The sequence below is a fragment of the Gobius niger genome (assembly GCF_951799975.1).
Source record: "Gobius niger genome assembly, chromosome: 9".
NCBI lineage: Eukaryota > Metazoa > Chordata > Actinopteri > Gobiiformes > Gobiidae > Gobius > Gobius niger.
In genome coordinates this window covers 31017942-31035175 of record NC_136860.1, presented here as the reverse complement: position 1 = coordinate 31035175, position 17234 = coordinate 31017942, and the positions used below count along the sequence as shown (strand labels likewise).

Here is a 17234-nt window from a genome sequence, read left to right as displayed (position 1 = left end):
GAACACTGACCTGCTTTTGGCTCTTTGGCACAGACGTGGAAATTCTACCTCTTCAGTCAAATCAGAGGCTGTTTTTTTTTTTTTTTTTTTTTGGGTTGTGGTTTTGAAAATCAATAAAATAAATAAAATGGTGAAAATGAGATTGGTTAAATCTGGCATTAAATCTGAATTATATCATCTACAAAATAAATAAAAAAACAGGAAGTGTTTTTTTTTTAATGCAAATGGATAACTTCATATAGGCTTGGTTCTTGAAACAAATAAATCATCCCCCTGAATGTTGATAATATTGGCACAAAACTTTACTTCTGCCTTATTTACCATCCACTTTATCCTTAATCTGCCTCAGTTTAGCAGTTTTTAGGCGCGAGTTTGATTTTGAAGGCGGAAGTGGAGACCGCTGCATTGATTGAACTTGACTCCTCGTGCAGCTGTTTCTGGATAATCACGTGACCAGTGGGCGTGCGCTGTACTTATAAGGACCCGCGCGCACCTCTCTCTATTCAGGCTGGAGCGTGAGGACTTCAAGTTACTTTCTGTTTAGACTTTGACCAGACTAGCACCAAAGAAGAGCCGCAGTCCTTCAAGCAACTTATTTCTACTTTAAAGTGAGTATTTGTTTGATAAGTAGGCCTATATATAATTGTATTACATTTAGCTTTTACTCTTTTAATGATACTCTTCAGATTTTCCAATATGCAGTCTGATCTAAAATGCTTTTTAACCTCTTGACTCCCACCTGAACGGATCCCATTTTCTCCAGTTTGGCTTTACCCTAATCAAAAAGCTTCTTGGGAAAAAAGCACCAAAACGGCCACAAAAAATGAGAAGAAAACAAGGATGTAAACGCAACAAAAAAGTGACAAAAATTCAACAAAAATGTGACAAAAACTCAACAAAAATGTGACAAAAACTCAACCAAAAAGTGACAAAAATTCAACCAAAAAGTGACAAAAATTCAACAAAAATGTGACAAAAACTCAACCAAAAAATGACAAAAACTCAACAAAAATGTGACAAAAACTCAACAAAAATGTGACAAAAACTCAACAAAAAAGTGACAAAAACTCAACAAAAATGTGACAAAAACTCAACCAAAAAATGACAAAAACTCAACAAAAATGTGACAAAAACTCAACAAAAATGTGACAAAAACTCAACAAAAAAGTGACAAAAATTCAACAAAAATGTGACAAAAACTCAACCAAAAAATGACAAAAACTCAACAAAAATGTGACAAAAACTCAACAAAAATGTGACAAAAACTCAACAAAAATGTGACAAAAATTCAACCAAAAAGTGACAAAAACTCAACCAAAAAGTGACAAAAATGTGACAAAAATGTGACCAAAATGTGACAAAAATTGAAAAAAATAAAAATAAATTTCAAATGAGGTGCTACACAGACCTACATAATAGCCAAAGAGGACAGAATGCATTTGGTTTAGGCGGGTGGTAAGAGGTTAATGGTATGGAATAGAAGACTGTTTGTCCACTGTGAAAATGAAAAGTGCTGTTTGTGTGGCCTGTGGTCTGGAGAAGAGAAGTAGTTTTGTGTATTTGATTTGTTTTTATGTCTTTAAGATAAACATAAATGAAAGAGACACTAATATTACACATTTTAATCACGTCACACCTGATAAACCATACAGTTAATCTTTATAATGGATTCCTATTAGTTTTTACCGCAGTAATAACTACAACAATGGAAATATAAAAGCATTTACAAAAGCATTCCAAAAGGAAGTCTTGGTAGATGAAGATTTCCAAACCACCTCAGCTGGTTCCTCTTGCCGTTTGCTATGGAGGAGCAGCAGCTCTACTCCGAGCTCCTCCAGACTGACTGAGCTCTTTTGTCACTTTTTTATTGCGTTATTGTTGCTTTTATGGCACGTTTTTGTCGCTCTTTCGTGGCTTTTTGGTGACTATGTTTTGCTGCTATGTTGTTGTGTTTTCATCATATTTTGGTCACTTTCTTCACACCTAACTGCTCGGTGCAGGTGGGGGTTAAGAGGTTAATGGGTAAATCTGGAGCTTTGCTTTAAATGCAACTGTTGGATTATGAGGTTGATTCTGCATCCTTTGCCCCATAATGGATCTTATTTTAAAGGGGCTAGATGCAAGTTAGTCATTTTATGCTCACTACTGCCACCTCAGGTCTTACGTGTAACTGCAGCTTCTATATTAAGCTCGTGCATGACGGCACTTCAGACCCGAATTAACACCTTTCTGAGTGACAGTGCAGGATTTTAGAGGCAGTTGTGGTGAACAGGTCTGGGCTCATTCTACACATTAGGACATGGCTGAAGCATGTAGGGGGAGGAACATACTTAGCTTTAACATTTTTAAACTCCGTATGGTCCCTTTAACCCCTTAACTCCCACCTGAACCGAGCACATTTTCTCCAATTTGGCTTTACCCCAGTCCAAAAGCTTCTGGAAAAAAGCTGTGAAAATAGCAACAAAACTGAGACGAAAACAATGATGGAAATGTGACAAAAAAGTGAGAAAACATTGACAAAAAAGTGGCAAAAATGTCACAAAAATGTCACAAGAAATTGACAAAAAATGGACGAAAAAATGACAAAAATGTGACAAAAAAATGACAAAAATTTGATAAAAAATGACAAAAATGTGATAAAAATTTGACCCAAAAAATCTCAAAAATGTGACGAAAAAATGACAAACATTTGATAAAAAATGACCAAAAAAAATGACAAAAATGTGATAAAAATGTGACCAAAAAAATCTCAAAAATTTGACGAAAAAATGAATAAAATGTGACGAAAAATGACAAAAAAGTTACAAAAATGAGTTGAACACCCAGCAAAAAAATGATGGAAAAAAAATCTGATGACGTGAGGGAGGAAAAAGATCTTCTCGGTTCAGGTGGGAGTTAAGAGATGAAATACTTTTGGTGTAATTTAGACATACAGGACCAATGTTATCGGTCTGTGTCCTTTGCAGGAGCTCAAAATACTTGCCCTCTCCTGCTGATTTGAGTTTATGTGACATACTTGCCCCTATTCAAATAAACGTAAATAAATAAATAATAAATAAAAATGTCTTGAGGTGGGGCTTCTGTGTGTGTTTAAAGCCTGGACAGCTTCACGGTAAGGTTTACTTTGAGAGCAACAGTGTCCCGCAGAAAAAAAAGGAATGAAATGCATGTGAGAATTACTTTCACTAACATTGTGCAAACTAAAATCCACAGTGAGACCATGGCCCAGTGGCAGGAGCTTCTGACAATGGAGTCTTCGATGCAGAGCCGAGTTTGCCGCTTGTACGAGGGAACATTTCCAAGAGAGATCCGACACTACCTGAGCGACTGGATAGAGAGCCAGAGCTGGTATGAAATAAAAAAAAAAAACTACGAAATAAAATAGAAAGTTAACTGTCTTTTCAACTACGAGTGTTATTTTGAAGGGAGGTGGCAGCGTCAGATGAACCCACAGCGAGGACTCTTCTTCAGACTCTTGTGTTAAAGCTGGACGAACTGAGAAATGAATCAGTTCACACCAACAATGTCCTGATGGGGCCCGACTACTCCGCCATGAGAGACTTCGTGTCGGTCAGTTACATATAAATACGCTTGTTTCCTGTAGTAATTGCAAGGCCGTGGGAACCCATGGTGCTGAGGGCGCTGCAGCACCACCGGTGGATATTTTGAGAACTGCAGGCAATATTGACCCCTTAACTCCCACCTGAACCGAGCACATTTTCTCCAGCTTTACCCCCAGTCCAAAAGCTTCTGGAAAAAAGGTGTGAAAATAGCAACAAAACTAGACGAAAACAATGATGAAAATGTGAAAAAAGTGAGAAAACATTGACGAAAAAGTGACAAAAAATTGACGAAAAATTGACGAAAAAATGGCCAAAAAAGTGATAAGAATTTGACAAAAAAATGCGAATAATTTGACGAAAAAGTGACAAAAAATGTACAAAAAATGTACAAAAAATGTACAAAAAATGTACAAAAAATGACAAAAATTGACAAAAAATGGACAAAAAAAGTGACAAAAATTTGATGAAAAATTGAGAAAAAATTGACAAAAAAGTGATAAGAATTTGACAAAAAAATGTGAATAATTTGTAGGTCTTTCAAATGAGGTGTTACACTGGCCTACAGGATTTGGGTAAAGCTGAACTGGAGAAAATGCTCTCGGTTCAGGCGGGAGTTAAGAGGTTAATAAATAGGATTTATGCACAGAAATAGTATTTTGGGGGTACATTTTGTCCCTCAGCACCCCCTAACTAAAATATCTTCCCACGGCTCTGAGTAGTTGTAGTAGTAGCAACTTAATATATGAAATACTTTCATGTCTTCAGGCCACAAGAACTATGGAATCAGCAGATGTTAGTCCAGTTTGATTATGTGCATCGCTTTTTTGAGTAAACAACACTCCTTTCTTTCAGAACCATTTTGAGACTCGTCCGCTGGATCTGGCTGTGGTCCTGTCTGAATGCCTGAGAGAGGAAAAACACATTTTGGCGTCTTGTTTAAAAGATCAGGTAAATTGTCGACACACCATCGTCCTGACGGCACCATTGTCTTCACTTTCCGGTGTAATTCCATCCCTCGGTCACTCCCAATTCCAAAGAGGAGTCAACGGACAGCAGCGGGGTGCAAGCTGCTGTCTTTACAAATTTCTGATAATCCAGGGCAGCGCCTAATCTAATAAGCAGGGACCCTGTTATCAAGAGTCCAAATAAGTAAATATCTTTGATGTCTCCGACCGACAGGACCACTAGGCAAACGATAATCCACATCGCAAACAGAGCTGTGACAATCCAGTCAGGGCAGCGGCCTCCTCCATGGCCTCACCCTGGGAAAGAAACATCAATTGTGCTGAGGTTCCAGTTAAAGGGGCTAGATGCAAGTTAGCAATTTTATACTCACTACTGCCACCTCAGGTCACACGAGTAACTGCACCTTCTATATTAAGCTCGTGCATGACGGCACTTCGGACCCGAATTAACACCTTTTTGAGTGACAGTGCAGGATTTTAGAGGCAGTTGTTGTTGTGGTGAACAGGTCTGGGCTCATTCTACACATTAGGACATGGCTGGAACATGACATCTGTGTCATCTGAGTGTTTTCCTAATCCAAAACACACTTTTTCCTAGAGGCGCATGTTTGGGTGATTTTCACCCAGCACCCAGATTTTCACCCAGCAATAGTATTTAATCAGGCAATCTTGCTCCTTTTCAAGGTTGACATTCAGGGCTGACACATTTATTTTGCTGACTTCAACTACGGCTTTGCTCCAGTCACAGAGTTCGGTGTCTCTGGCCTGAGAAACTTGTGACATAGGCTTGTGAAGCGCAATGCAAGTGTAGGCCATTATTGATTGACTGCGGAATTCTTCCGCAGTCAATTATTGGTTTTCATGTTCTTTATTATTATTCCTCTTCCATCTTTTTCCCGATTTTCTAGAGCTTTCAGCACCTTCATGCTTTGTGCAATTTATGCAAGTTATGCATCAAAATGTTCCGCATGTTGAGGAGAAGGGTGCTATTACGTTTGGGACTTCTGCAACTTACGGTTTTTCCGCAATCGGCCGAAATGTCGGAGATTTTTCCCATTGACTTATCATGGGGCTGCCGCAAATCCATGCTTTTCTGCACTTTTTTCTGCATTTTATGCAATTTCTGCACTTTGTGCATGTTCAGCTTATGCAACTTGTGGGTTTTGAGAAAAAATTGGCCTTCTGCAGTTTTCCAGTTTTTTTATACGAGAGTTTGAAATTTTTGCATTGGTGTGTATGGGGGAATCCAGCCAATGGGGAGACGCCAGGCCTTTCAGCCATTTGTGCAGCTTCTGCCAATCAAGCACTTTCAACAGTTTGACCAGTTTATGGAATTTAAAAAGTTTATGCAATATTAACAATTTATGCAAAGTAACCACTTTATGGGATTTAACCAGGTTATGCATTTTAAAGCATTTATGCAACTTAAGAGTTTATGCCATTTAGGATGTATGAATTTTAAAGAGTTTATGCAATTTACATAATTTATGCAAATTAACCCATTCATGCATTTTACCACTTTATACAGTTTATACAGTTTATGCAACATGACATTTTATGCATTTTACCAGTTTATGCAAATTTGATTATGCAATTTGAAGAGTTTATGCAATTTCTGCATTCGCTTCCCGCATTTCCGCAGTCAATCGCAATGGCGCAGCCATTGCATTTCTAGTTATTATTCCTCTTCCATCTTTTTCCCGATTTTCTAGAGCTTTCAGCACCTTCATGCTTTGTGCAATTTATGCACGTTATGCATCAAAATGTTCCGCATGTTGAGGAGAAGGGTGCTATTACTTTTGGGACTTCTGCAATTTATGGTTTTTCCGGCCTTCTGCAGTTTTCCAGTTTTATTATACAAGAGTTTGAAATTTTTGCATTAGTGTGTATGGGGGAATCCAGCCAATGGGGAGACTCCAGGCCTTTCAGCCATTTGTGCAGCTTCTGCCAATCAAGCACTTTCAACAGTTTGACCAGTTTATGGAATTTAAAAGTTTATGCAATATTAATAATTTATGCAAAGTAACCACTTTATGGGATTTAACCAGTTTATGCATTTTAAACCGTTTATGCAACTTAAGAGTTTATGCCATTTAGGATTTATGAATTTTAAAGAGTTTATGCAATTTACATAATTTATGCAAATTAACCCATTCATGCATTTTACCAGTTTATGCAGTTTATACAGTTTATGCAACATGACATTTTATGCATTTTACCAGTTTATGCAAAATAGATTATGCAAATCAAGCAATTTATGCAATTTGAACAGTTTATGCAATTTCTGCATTCGCTTCCCGCAATTCCGCAGTCAATTGCAATGGCGCAGCAGCATTTCTAGTTATTATTATTATTTATTACAGTCCTGTCGGGGTTTTGACCAAATCAGGACTATTTTAAAATCACAGCTCATTATTATTCATTTATTGGGAAAACATTTCTAATTAGTATTTTCCTGTTTACATTATATGCGGTCCACAACCCGGCGAGGAAGCTGGATTTCGGCCCACAATCCAAATGAGTTTGACACCCCTGTATTAAGGAGCTATACTTAACATTATAAACAAAATACTGGTTTCTTCTATTGAAATTTGACATCATTGTTTCTATTGTCTAGGATTGCTGCATTCAGGAACAAAAGCAAAAAGATCTGGACAACAAAGTGAAAGAATTGATTAGACAGACTTGGGTAAATACAACATTCTTTTTGACAAGTAACTTCTGGGATGATATTTGTTTGTTGAGTTAATATTGAGGCTAATATTTGTGTCTGTGAAGGAGACAGAGCGGGAAATCAAGTCACTGGAGGCTCTGAATGAAAAGCTGACGTACATACAGAGGACGTGGGAAAGCCAAGGTGCGGTGATCCAGTAGTAAAGTTATGAAGGACTGATGTGTTGTTTCTGTTGTTTCTTTTTCTTACATTGATGTTTTATGCCATTTCCACAGTTAAAAAAGTGAACGGACTCTCTAATGAAATTGTGCAACAGGAGTGTCTGAAACAAGGCAACTTCATCACGCAAACTAAACAGGTCAAATTAGAGCTAAAGTGTTAAATAAAGTGGCTGAGCTGGCTTCACTCATGTTTGTGCCATTGTTCCAGGTGGTGGTGGACCAGATTGTGAGATCGGTGAATCTCGCTACTCAGCTCGTTCAGACTCTGGTTTCTGAGGAGCTGTCCGAGTGGAAACGCCGGCAGCAAATGTCCTGCATCGGAAAACCAGTCAACACAAGTCTGGACCAACTAGAGAAATGGTGAGTGACCGCACACACTCACCATTATTTCTATAAAGGTTTTCACAATACCCTCAGCGGTGGTAATGCTGCATGTATGTGGCCACAGCTGCCCTTGTGGTAGATTGACAGAAGTGCAGCTAGACACGTCTGCGCCCATGGACCCTCTGATCGTCACCAACCACTTGCTCACACACCACTCACCCAGGCCGTGTCTGAAACCAGCAAATTATAGGCTCTGTGTCCTAACTCTAGCTCCTCCTTAACCTTTCATGGGGTCAACTGTTAGATCTCTATGCAGTTAGTGAACTTTTGCTTCAGCAGCATTTGCACAATTCGACCATCCTTACCCAGGGGAAGTGATATCACCAACAGCTGCTGTTCTTCTTCTTTCAGGTTATTGGCAGACTGCAGGCAAACAAAAGCACATGCCGCCACCTACTGTATTGCATATGCACAACATAGTGTCCAAATAAAGACATTTAAGGAGAGAAAAAAAGAAAGATCCAGATGAGCCATCACATTTCCCTTTAGCCTTGTTTCATCTCAACCTCTGTTTCATAAAGCTACAGTAGCAAATTAGCCATGCGGTTTAAGTTTCTACTAAAGGAAAGCAAAAGCACAAACTGCCTTCATTTAAGCCATTTACTGACTATCTTTAAAACAGTGACATGTGACTGAGCTGTGATGACTCCAACATATATTTTGCCACTTTTATAAAGTTTGGCTTGTGCAGAATTTGGGGTTGGGGCCCAGGGGGGTGGGGGGATTGGCGGTGCGGTGGCTTATGGGATGGCACATAGCTCCTAATCATCGGTTAGTTAGCACCAGAGGTCCCTATGCTAAAGTGGCTATGATAGTTAGCATTGAGGCTCCTTTTCTTAACTACTTCCTAACTGACCTGTAGAGAAGAGGAGGAGGAGGCAACAGGCATCACTCCTCTAGGGAGACGGAGGTGGGGGTCGCGAGATGATTTAAATGCATGACATTGAATTTGATGTATTTTTGATTGAAATCAGCATATTTTGGTCAAATCAAGCCAAATATCAAAATATAGAATCCAAACAGACATCAGTAAACTAGATATGAAATGTTTTGCAACAGAAATTATGTTCATTGTTATGTTAATGAGTTGGGGGTCTATTAGCATTAACAAAGACTGCCTGTCTCTTTTAGGTTCAGTTCGGTGGGGGAGATGTTGCTGCAGATCATCCAACAGCTGCAGAAACTCCAGGAGCAAAGCAGCGGAGCCCAGACCAGCGACGTGTCCAACATGACTGAGGTCCTCCAGCAAATCAACACCTTCACCACCGCGCTGCTCACCAAGCTGCTGCAGAAGTACACACAGACTGTGCACATGTACTTTTACACACACACATATATATTAAATACTAACCTTTTTATCGTCTAGCGCTCTGGTGGTGGAGAAACAGCCCACAATGTCCAGTTTGACCCACAGACCCTGCATTTTGAAGCTCACAGTGGGGTTCACAGTGACGCTCAGGTGAGACACATCACTGGGAAGAGTTTCTCCCGTGTTACACTCACAGTTCCAGTTGCACTAATTTAAGTTTTTTTGCAGGTTTTTAGTAAATCTGCCATTATTTAAGTGCCTGCTCAAAGTCAAGCCTGTATTTGACAAGTAAGTACAAAGTCCACGCTATGCACAGGATTTATTATGAAATTTGAATTCACTGTTTCGTTTTAGGGATGTCGAAGAAGTAAAGACGATGAAAGGGTGTGTGAAATGTAAAGTACTTCAACACAAATGAAATCATGTATGAATGAATTGGATTGTAAATTCTTCTTTTTGCTTCAAGGTTTCGTCAGTTTGTGTTTTCAGAAAACACCAGTAAACTCCTGGACGTCTGCACACCAAACGGAGGCCTGGTGGCGGAGTTTGGACATCTGGTACCTCACGATGCAAAATAAATGGATTAACCCCTTAACTTCCACCTGAACCGAGCACATTTTCTCCAGTTTGGCTTGACCCCAGTCCAAAAGCTTCTGGAAAAAAGCTGTGAAAATAGCAACAAAACTGAGACGAAAACAATGATGGAAATGTGAAAAAAAAGGGAGAAAACATTGACCAAAAAGTGACGAAATGTATGAAAAAGTGGCGAAAAAGTCACAAAAATGTCACAAGAAATTGACAAGAAATTGACAAAAAATTGACAAAAAAATGACAAAAATGTGACAAAAAAAGTACAAAAATAAGACAAAAAATTGACAAAAATGTGTCAAAAAAATGACAAAAAATTGATTAAAAAAATGTGACAAAAATGTGACAAAAATGTGACAAAAATGACAAAAAAGTTACAAAAATGAGTTGAATACCCAACAAAAAAATGATGGAAAAAAAATCTGATGACGTGAGGAAAAAGATCCTCTCGGTTCAGGCGGGAGTTAAGAGGTTAAAATGGGTTTGGTTTGTCAGTAACTAAGAAGTTTTATTGTTTTGCAGTCAATCAAGAAAGGAAGCAAATCAAGAGTGAACGGGTCAAATGAGGTGAGAAGTTTGTGATTCTCATAACACATTTTAACATTATTAAATTATCTAGATTATTAAAGCATTTGTTTTTAGAGCCCCATTGGAGTCACAGAAGAACTACATATGATTAAATTCGTCACCACTCTTCAGCTGGCTGGATTAGAGTGTCACATTGAGGTGGGTGTTTGTATTTAAATCAAGCAACAGTACTGCTCAAAAAGGAGTGAGAAGAAATGTAAAACTTTTTAAATCCCACCCCTGCTCTCTCAAAAAAGGAAATCAGCTGCATTACAATTTTCATATATATCCTGATATCAAAAGGTAATGAAGCGAAACAAAACCATCTAGGAACACGCCCTCATGTCATCATATTCTGGGTGTCATGCTTTTTTCAATCACATAGCACCAGTCTATATCACACAACAATGATGACCAAACCTTCTGTTGGTCTGTAAATGCAGTAAATTAGAATAACTGCCTTGTATAAAATTGCTCTCTCAAAATGGCTGTAGTGAATGTCTTGAAATAGGCCTCTGTCTCTTTAAGAACCTCTGACCCTTTCCGACACGCCCCCTCCACACACTGTCTGTGGCATCAGTGGGGAGGGGGTTCTGCTGAGGAGCAGTGGTTGGTTACTCGGCTGGTGACGAAAGCTCGGAGGCGTCTCCAGGAGGTGGGGGCGTTCCTAGGAGGACTCAGGCAAACCTATCCCTAAAATGGCCGCCATCAGAGTTTTTACAGATCACTCAAAAATACGTGAATGTGCCAAGGCAACACATGTTTTTAATGAGGGAATGACATAATAACACGATGTAAAGCTTGAAAAAGTCGATTTTGCATAATACCCCCCTTTAAATATGAATTATGCAGTTTTTATCTCCTCACACGTTATTCCACAGCTTTACACTGCAATGGGAAACACAAAATGTGTTCCTGTTTGTTGTAATTTGTTGGTTTTCAAAGTTATTTTGGTCCCTAAAACAGATATCCCCCTTCTCTATTCTTAACCTCTAAACCCCCAGCTGAACCGAGCACATTCTCTCCAATTTGATATTACCCAAATCTAAAAGCTTCTGAAAAAAAAACCCGTCAATATAGCGTCAAAAACGAGAAGAAAACGAGGATGAAAATGCTGTTGAAAAAGCGCCAAAATAAACCGATGAAAGTGGGACGAAAAAGTGATGAAAAGGTCACAAAAGAGCAACAAAACTGTGACAAGAATGTCCCGACAAAGTGACAACAAAAGCGATGAAAGTGCAACAAGAAAGTGGCAAAAATGAGATGAAAAAAGAACGTCTAAAAAGTGACGACGACCACAGGGCAACAAAGCCAGGAAAAAGATCAATTTAGATCAGTTTTGTAGGTCTGTTACTCTGGTTTATAGGTTGCAAGCTCCAGCCTCAAAGCTTTTAGATTTAGGTAAAGCCGAACTGGTAAAAATGCGGTTACATCATTATTGTATATTATTTGGCAACATGTTTTTACAGCCTTATACATGATTTGAGCTGTTAGAAATTCCCCAATATCCTTCTAATTTGAGCAACTTTGACTGAGTAAATAGAGGATGTGTATGGTTCCTGTAGTCCACTTTATGAATGAATCATATTGCCGGTACGCATGTTCTTTCTTCTAATAATAAACAAAGACCAAATGGATAAAGCTATTGCCTTCTCTGTATGTCCCAGGCCAGTTCTCTGCCGGTGGTGGTCGTGTGCAGCACCGCTCAGGTCCCCAGTGCGTGGGCCTCTGTCATGTGGTACAGCCTGCTCTCAGCCACTCAACCCACGGTGAGGACAAGAGCAGGACTTTATAGTCTCTGAACAACGAGGAGTCATTGCTATTTTCTGTGGATTGGTTTCCACAGAGCCTGTCTGCGTTCGTGGAGCCCCCTCCTCTCCCCTGGGAGCAGCTGTCCCAGGCCCTGAGCTGGCAGTTCCTTTCAGCTGGAGACAGAGAGCTCAACCAGAACCAACTCGACGAGCTCAAACTCAAAGTCGTAGGTATGTTCTGTCTGACCATCCCTGTAATGCAGGCGTGTCCAAACTTTATTCACTGAGGGCCACATACAGGAAATAATACAAACAACTGGGCTGGACTCAGTCAAGGTCAGATATATAACGTCCTCTATTGTATTAAATTTGGCAAATAAAATAAAATGTTAACTATGCTAAGTGTTTCCTACAAATTTCAAGGGGACTGTGGTGGGAAAGAGCGCCCATCTTTTTAATTAAGGTGCATTCTAAGCATTAAATAATAACTATTTTTGGCTATTATGTTGCTATGAAAAGAAAATTCCGGTTATTATACACAGGATACAGCTTTTTTTTAGTACAAACTAATGTATCAGTGGGAAACCCTGATGCTTTTTAATTGAACATGCTTAAAGCTTTCTATTAATGGATTTTAATGCATTTCATATATATTCAATTAAAGCAAACATTTTTTTTTTTTTTTTTTTAAATTATGTTTCTAGAATTTGCCACGGGCCAATTAAAAGCTGCTGTAATGATATTATACCCAGGTGTTTTTCAGTGGTGCATGAGTTGCTTTTATCGCAGGGTTTTCTGCTCTTCAATTTTTAGGTTATTCTTTATTTATAAATACTTATCATGTTTCAGTCAGTAGATCTTAGATGTTGTTACAGATCTGATTGACTTGATCTGGCAGTACTTAGTGTGTAACTGAATGAATGAGTTACTATTGAGATTTAAAGTGACAGCACTGGCCTGGTTTTACCCTCATACTCATTACATTTCGTACAAGAGTCTGGACTTTCACAGTTGAGCTCCGTTATCAGGTGGGAGGGGTGAACTCCTTTGAAATGATTGGATCTGATTTTCGCTAGCGTTTGGTCGTGATGTATGTAATGCGCCCGAGTGAGTAAAGCAGCGATCAGGTTTGCTCTTGGGGTCATTCCTTGCGCATTCCAAGGCATCAATTTTAATTTCTGGATATTTGGATATTCTGGATATTCAGATTGAAGAGCTTCCATTACTTTCACTTCCGCCACCATTGCCAAACTACAACACCCGCCTCCTCCGCTCGCTGAATGGCCGGTTGAAATTTAACCGATGTAGCGCAGCCACTGAGATCAACCCCAGACGTACAAATTATAATTGACCGGAGTTTACAGATGGCGAAGGCCAGGCTAGCACAGCAGTGAAAGCTCCCAATTTATAGTCAGTGTAACATTTCGGGCCACATGCCCTTCATCAGACATACTATGTACTGCTATTGAGAACCACACAGTCATTTATACATTCATTTTCAGAAAACAAATGAAACATATTGTTCCCTTTTCCCTTCAAATAGTGTTGCACTGTACATTTACAATGATTCTGTACAGATACAATGAGAGCGCTCTTGTTTGTTTTGCAGATGATCCAGATGATCTTGTTCATTGGAACAAATTTGCAAAGGTATATAGTTCATATACTGTATATGTGTGTGTGTTACCTGCATTATTTGTCATAATATCACTAGTTTTTTCTTCTATAAAAATATGTTTCTCGTGCTTGTATGACAGAGCGACGGACCTTGGATTTGGATCAATGGCATCTTGGATTTGATTCAGAAACACTTGAAGGAAATTTGGCGAGACGGGTGAGATTAGAACATGTGGGAATCAGGGTTGTCAACACAAAGTTTCAGCCACTAGATGTTGCTAATAAACCAAAATGGCCCCTGCAGAATGAACACCTTACAAGAGCTGCAGTTTTAGAAATGCTCTCACCCTGAAATCTGGCTATGTTTTCCCTTTGAACATCAACATCTTCTTCCCTTTCATCAGCCATGTTGTTGATTGTAATGTTATTTGCATGTGGCTCAGGTGTGTCATGGGTTTCGTGAACAAAGACAAAACTCGGCAGCTTTTACAAAGCAAACAAAGTGGGAATTTCCTGCTGCGCTTCAGTGAGAGCAACAGAGAGGGCGCCATCACCTTCAGCTGGGTCGAGCGCAGCAATGGAGGTGGGTCATATTCATTATAAAACATTTAAATGAAACAGTTTTGACTTGAGGTGTGTCTTGCAGAAGTGAATGTGTATGCAGTGAAGCCGTACACAAAGAAGGACCTTTCAGCCATGTCTCTGCCCAACCTTATTTACCACTACAGCCTGAGAGCGCAGCAGAGGAAGACCGTGAACCCTCTGGTCTACCTGTACCCGGACATTCCCAAGGACACTGCATTCGGCCCATACTACACCAAACAAGGTACTGACGTCCGACCACCATCACTGCTCACTTTTAATCAATCAATAGATCAATGTGAATAGTATAGCTGTCTCTACTTTGAATGTTGCTTGCTTGATTTCTGTAAATGTTTGATTTAAACAATTTTCTGTATATTCATAAGTTACTGGAATAGGCAAAAAGGTTTCTACCAGGGCAATGGTTCTCCAACTTTTCACACCAACTATCTGTACCTATGGAAAAGGTTCTCTGCAGAACAAAAACCTGGTGTATAACAGGACTAAACCATGACTAAACTGAACCAGGACTATACAATAAGAAAACAAAAAATATAATCTGTAAAATTATAAAGATTTGAGTTGTAGAGAACCACTTGAAGCAGCGAGTGTATCCATTCCCCTGTTTGACAACCACTCCACTACCCTTAACCTCTTAACTCCCACCTGAACCGAGCACATTTTCTCCAGTTTGGCTTTACCCCAGTCCAAAAGCTTCTGGAAAAAAGGTGCGAAAATAGCGACAGAACTGAGACGAAAACAATGATGAAAATGTGACAAAAAAGTGACGAATAAATGACCAAAATTGGACAAAACAATGACAAATGTGACAAAAAAAAGTGAAAAAGTGCCAAAAATGTCACAAAAAATTGACAAAAAATGTCACAAAAAATTGACAAAAATGTGACAAAATTTGAAAAAAAAAAAAATGAAGAAAAAAAAATTACAAAAATGAGTTGAATACAAAAAAATGATGTGAGGAAAAAGATCCATTTAGATGAGTTTTGTAGATCTTTCAAATGGCCTACAGGATTTGGGTAAAGCTGAACTGGAGAAGATGCTCTCGGTTCAGGCGGGAGTTAAGAGGTTAAAGGAGCTATCCTTGATTTTTTTTTTTTTTTCTGTTATTGGAATAGCATTTGTTTTGTCCTTTAATATACAGTAAAAGCAGACATTTATCCAAAAAACACTGGTTTTAAAGCCTTTTAAACAGTTATAAAATGTCAGGCATTTTTTACAGTGAAGGCACAGTTTTCCTCCTGAAAGTTGTGAAACCTGGTTTAAACTCAGTCCCTGTGACGAATTTTGATAAATGCATTAGGAAAGTTTGAGATGAGTTTGGACCAGAAAATAGCAATTTGAAAAATGAGTGTTTCTTTGTACAATCAGGTATAGCTCCTTTAATATAATGTTGTCAAAAGAGAGAGAAAGCAAGACCTTTCCCGACTCTTTCGAAGCCAAAGCTCTACATAGGATTACAAAATATTTTCTGCAGCCTGCCTAATGAACTTTATGTCTCCTCCACAGAAATCTCACCTATTAATAAAGATGGCTACGTGAACAGACAACTCATCAGTGTTTCAGAGTAAGTAAAATGTAAAATGGTGTTCGTATACAGTACATTGGCTCACTGTTGCATATCTATCATATGTAGCTGCTGCACCCCTCCTCCATCGCCGCCAGGAGAGACACAGATGGATGTAGAAGATCCCCTTCAGGTGAGGAAATAATATGTTTTTTTTACTCCAAGCTTCACAATTCCTGGCAGCTCTAACCTCAGCATCCTTCTACATATGTGTTCACAATGACAATAGCTCTTCTCTGTTCCACTTTTCACACTTTTTGTGTACGGGGTGGCCGAGTGTTGGCACGACAACCAGCCCAAGACAGGCTTTTTTATAGACATTTTTTGTGTGTGAACTAGCAGAATATGGTAGTTGTAATGTGACAAATTGTTCATCCCTGTAAAGAATTTGGATGATATTTCTATCTTAACCCCCACCTGAACCGAGCACATTTTCTCCAGTTTGGGGTCACCCAAATCTAAAAGCTTCTTGAATAAAGCGACAAGAATGAGACGAGAACAAGGATGAAAACGCAAGAAAAGAACAACATAGTGAAAAAAACAGAATAACAGAAAAGTGACAGAAAAGCAATGGAAAAAAGTGACAAAAACGCTTAAAAAATATGATAAAAAAGTAACCAAAAAAAGCAAAGAATATGCCACAAAAAAGCCAAGTTATAAAAGAGTAACAGAACAGTGACAACAAAGCGGCAACAGCTCAAGAACAATGGATTTTGGTAAAGTTAAACAGGAGAAAATGCACTCGGTTAAGGCTTGGGGTTAAGAGTTTAAACTAAAGAATGAACTTAGACTTACACATATCAATTTAGAATCCTCTTTCATTGTTTGTGGAAAAAAAGCACACGATGATTTTTTTTCCCTATGAGAGTTCAACATTTATTTTCACTTCTCACATTTGTACCTGACTGCCTCTTCGATGTGCCCTTCCTGTAACCTTTCCAGCATCTTAATCGACACTAACTAACATCCAGTTAAATACATCATATACACCAAATATAAAAAAGTATTAATTCCTGTACTTTTTCAGGCTCCTCTCTCCGTTCCAAGTGAGGAGCTGCTGCAGGAGTGGTTCCCTGATGTTCTGGACACAACACTCTCCACTTCTTTACCACCGATCGAACAAATGTTTCCACTACTGATCAGTTATGACAATGGGGATAACTTTTGAATTTTGTTTTTGTGTTTTTATAGTAAAAAAAAGTATTTTAGATTCATTTTATGCACAATATGAGAAGCAGATGCCCATTGCAAACACTGTATGTAACTTTGTATTAGCTTTGATAAACAATACACAATTGTTCATATATTCAACCATTTTGATAAATAAAATACAATAAAATTATATTTATGACACATTAACCATCTTATGCTGATTGAAGAATAAACTATTTTCTCAGTTCTAGGTAGTCGTACCAGAGAAAATGCTGC

General features: G+C 38.7%; 1 protein-coding gene across 1 annotated transcript; it reads left to right on the top strand.

Annotated features, from left to right (window-relative positions):
* The first annotated feature begins 472 nt into the window (after positions 1–472).
* Positions 473–16990, top strand: LOC306968319 (signal transducer and activator of transcription 1-alpha/beta-like). The gene is made up of 24 exons (XM_079563662.1): positions 473–608; positions 3214–3348; positions 3426–3570; positions 4416–4511; positions 7146–7217; positions 7307–7385; positions 7478–7560; positions 7632–7783; positions 8939–9100; positions 9174–9266; positions 9345–9404; positions 9471–9500; positions 9583–9673; positions 10227–10271; positions 10347–10430; positions 11939–12040; positions 12118–12253; positions 13632–13672; positions 13780–13856; positions 14083–14222; positions 14286–14465; positions 15749–15806; positions 15876–15939; positions 16834–16990. The coding sequence occupies exons 2-24, from the start codon at positions 3221–3223 to the stop codon at positions 16972–16974; spliced, it is 2259 nt and encodes a 752-aa protein (XP_079419788.1). The 5' UTR covers positions 473–608; positions 3214–3220; the 3' UTR covers positions 16975–16990.
* Positions 16991–17234: the final 244 nt, after the last annotated feature.

Coding starts and splice junctions, on each gene's coding strand:
- LOC306968319 (XM_079563662.1), top strand. CDS start 3,221: ATGGCCCAGTGGCAGGAGCTTCTGACAATGGAGTCTTCGATGCAGAGC. Junction 3,349..3,425: donor TGGATAGAGAGCCAGAGCTG/GTATGAAATAAA, acceptor GTTATTTTGAAG/GGAGGTGGCAGCGTCAGATG. Junction 7,561..7,631: donor TCATCACGCAAACTAAACAG/GTCAAATTAGAG, acceptor CCATTGTTCCAG/GTGGTGGTGGACCAGATTGT.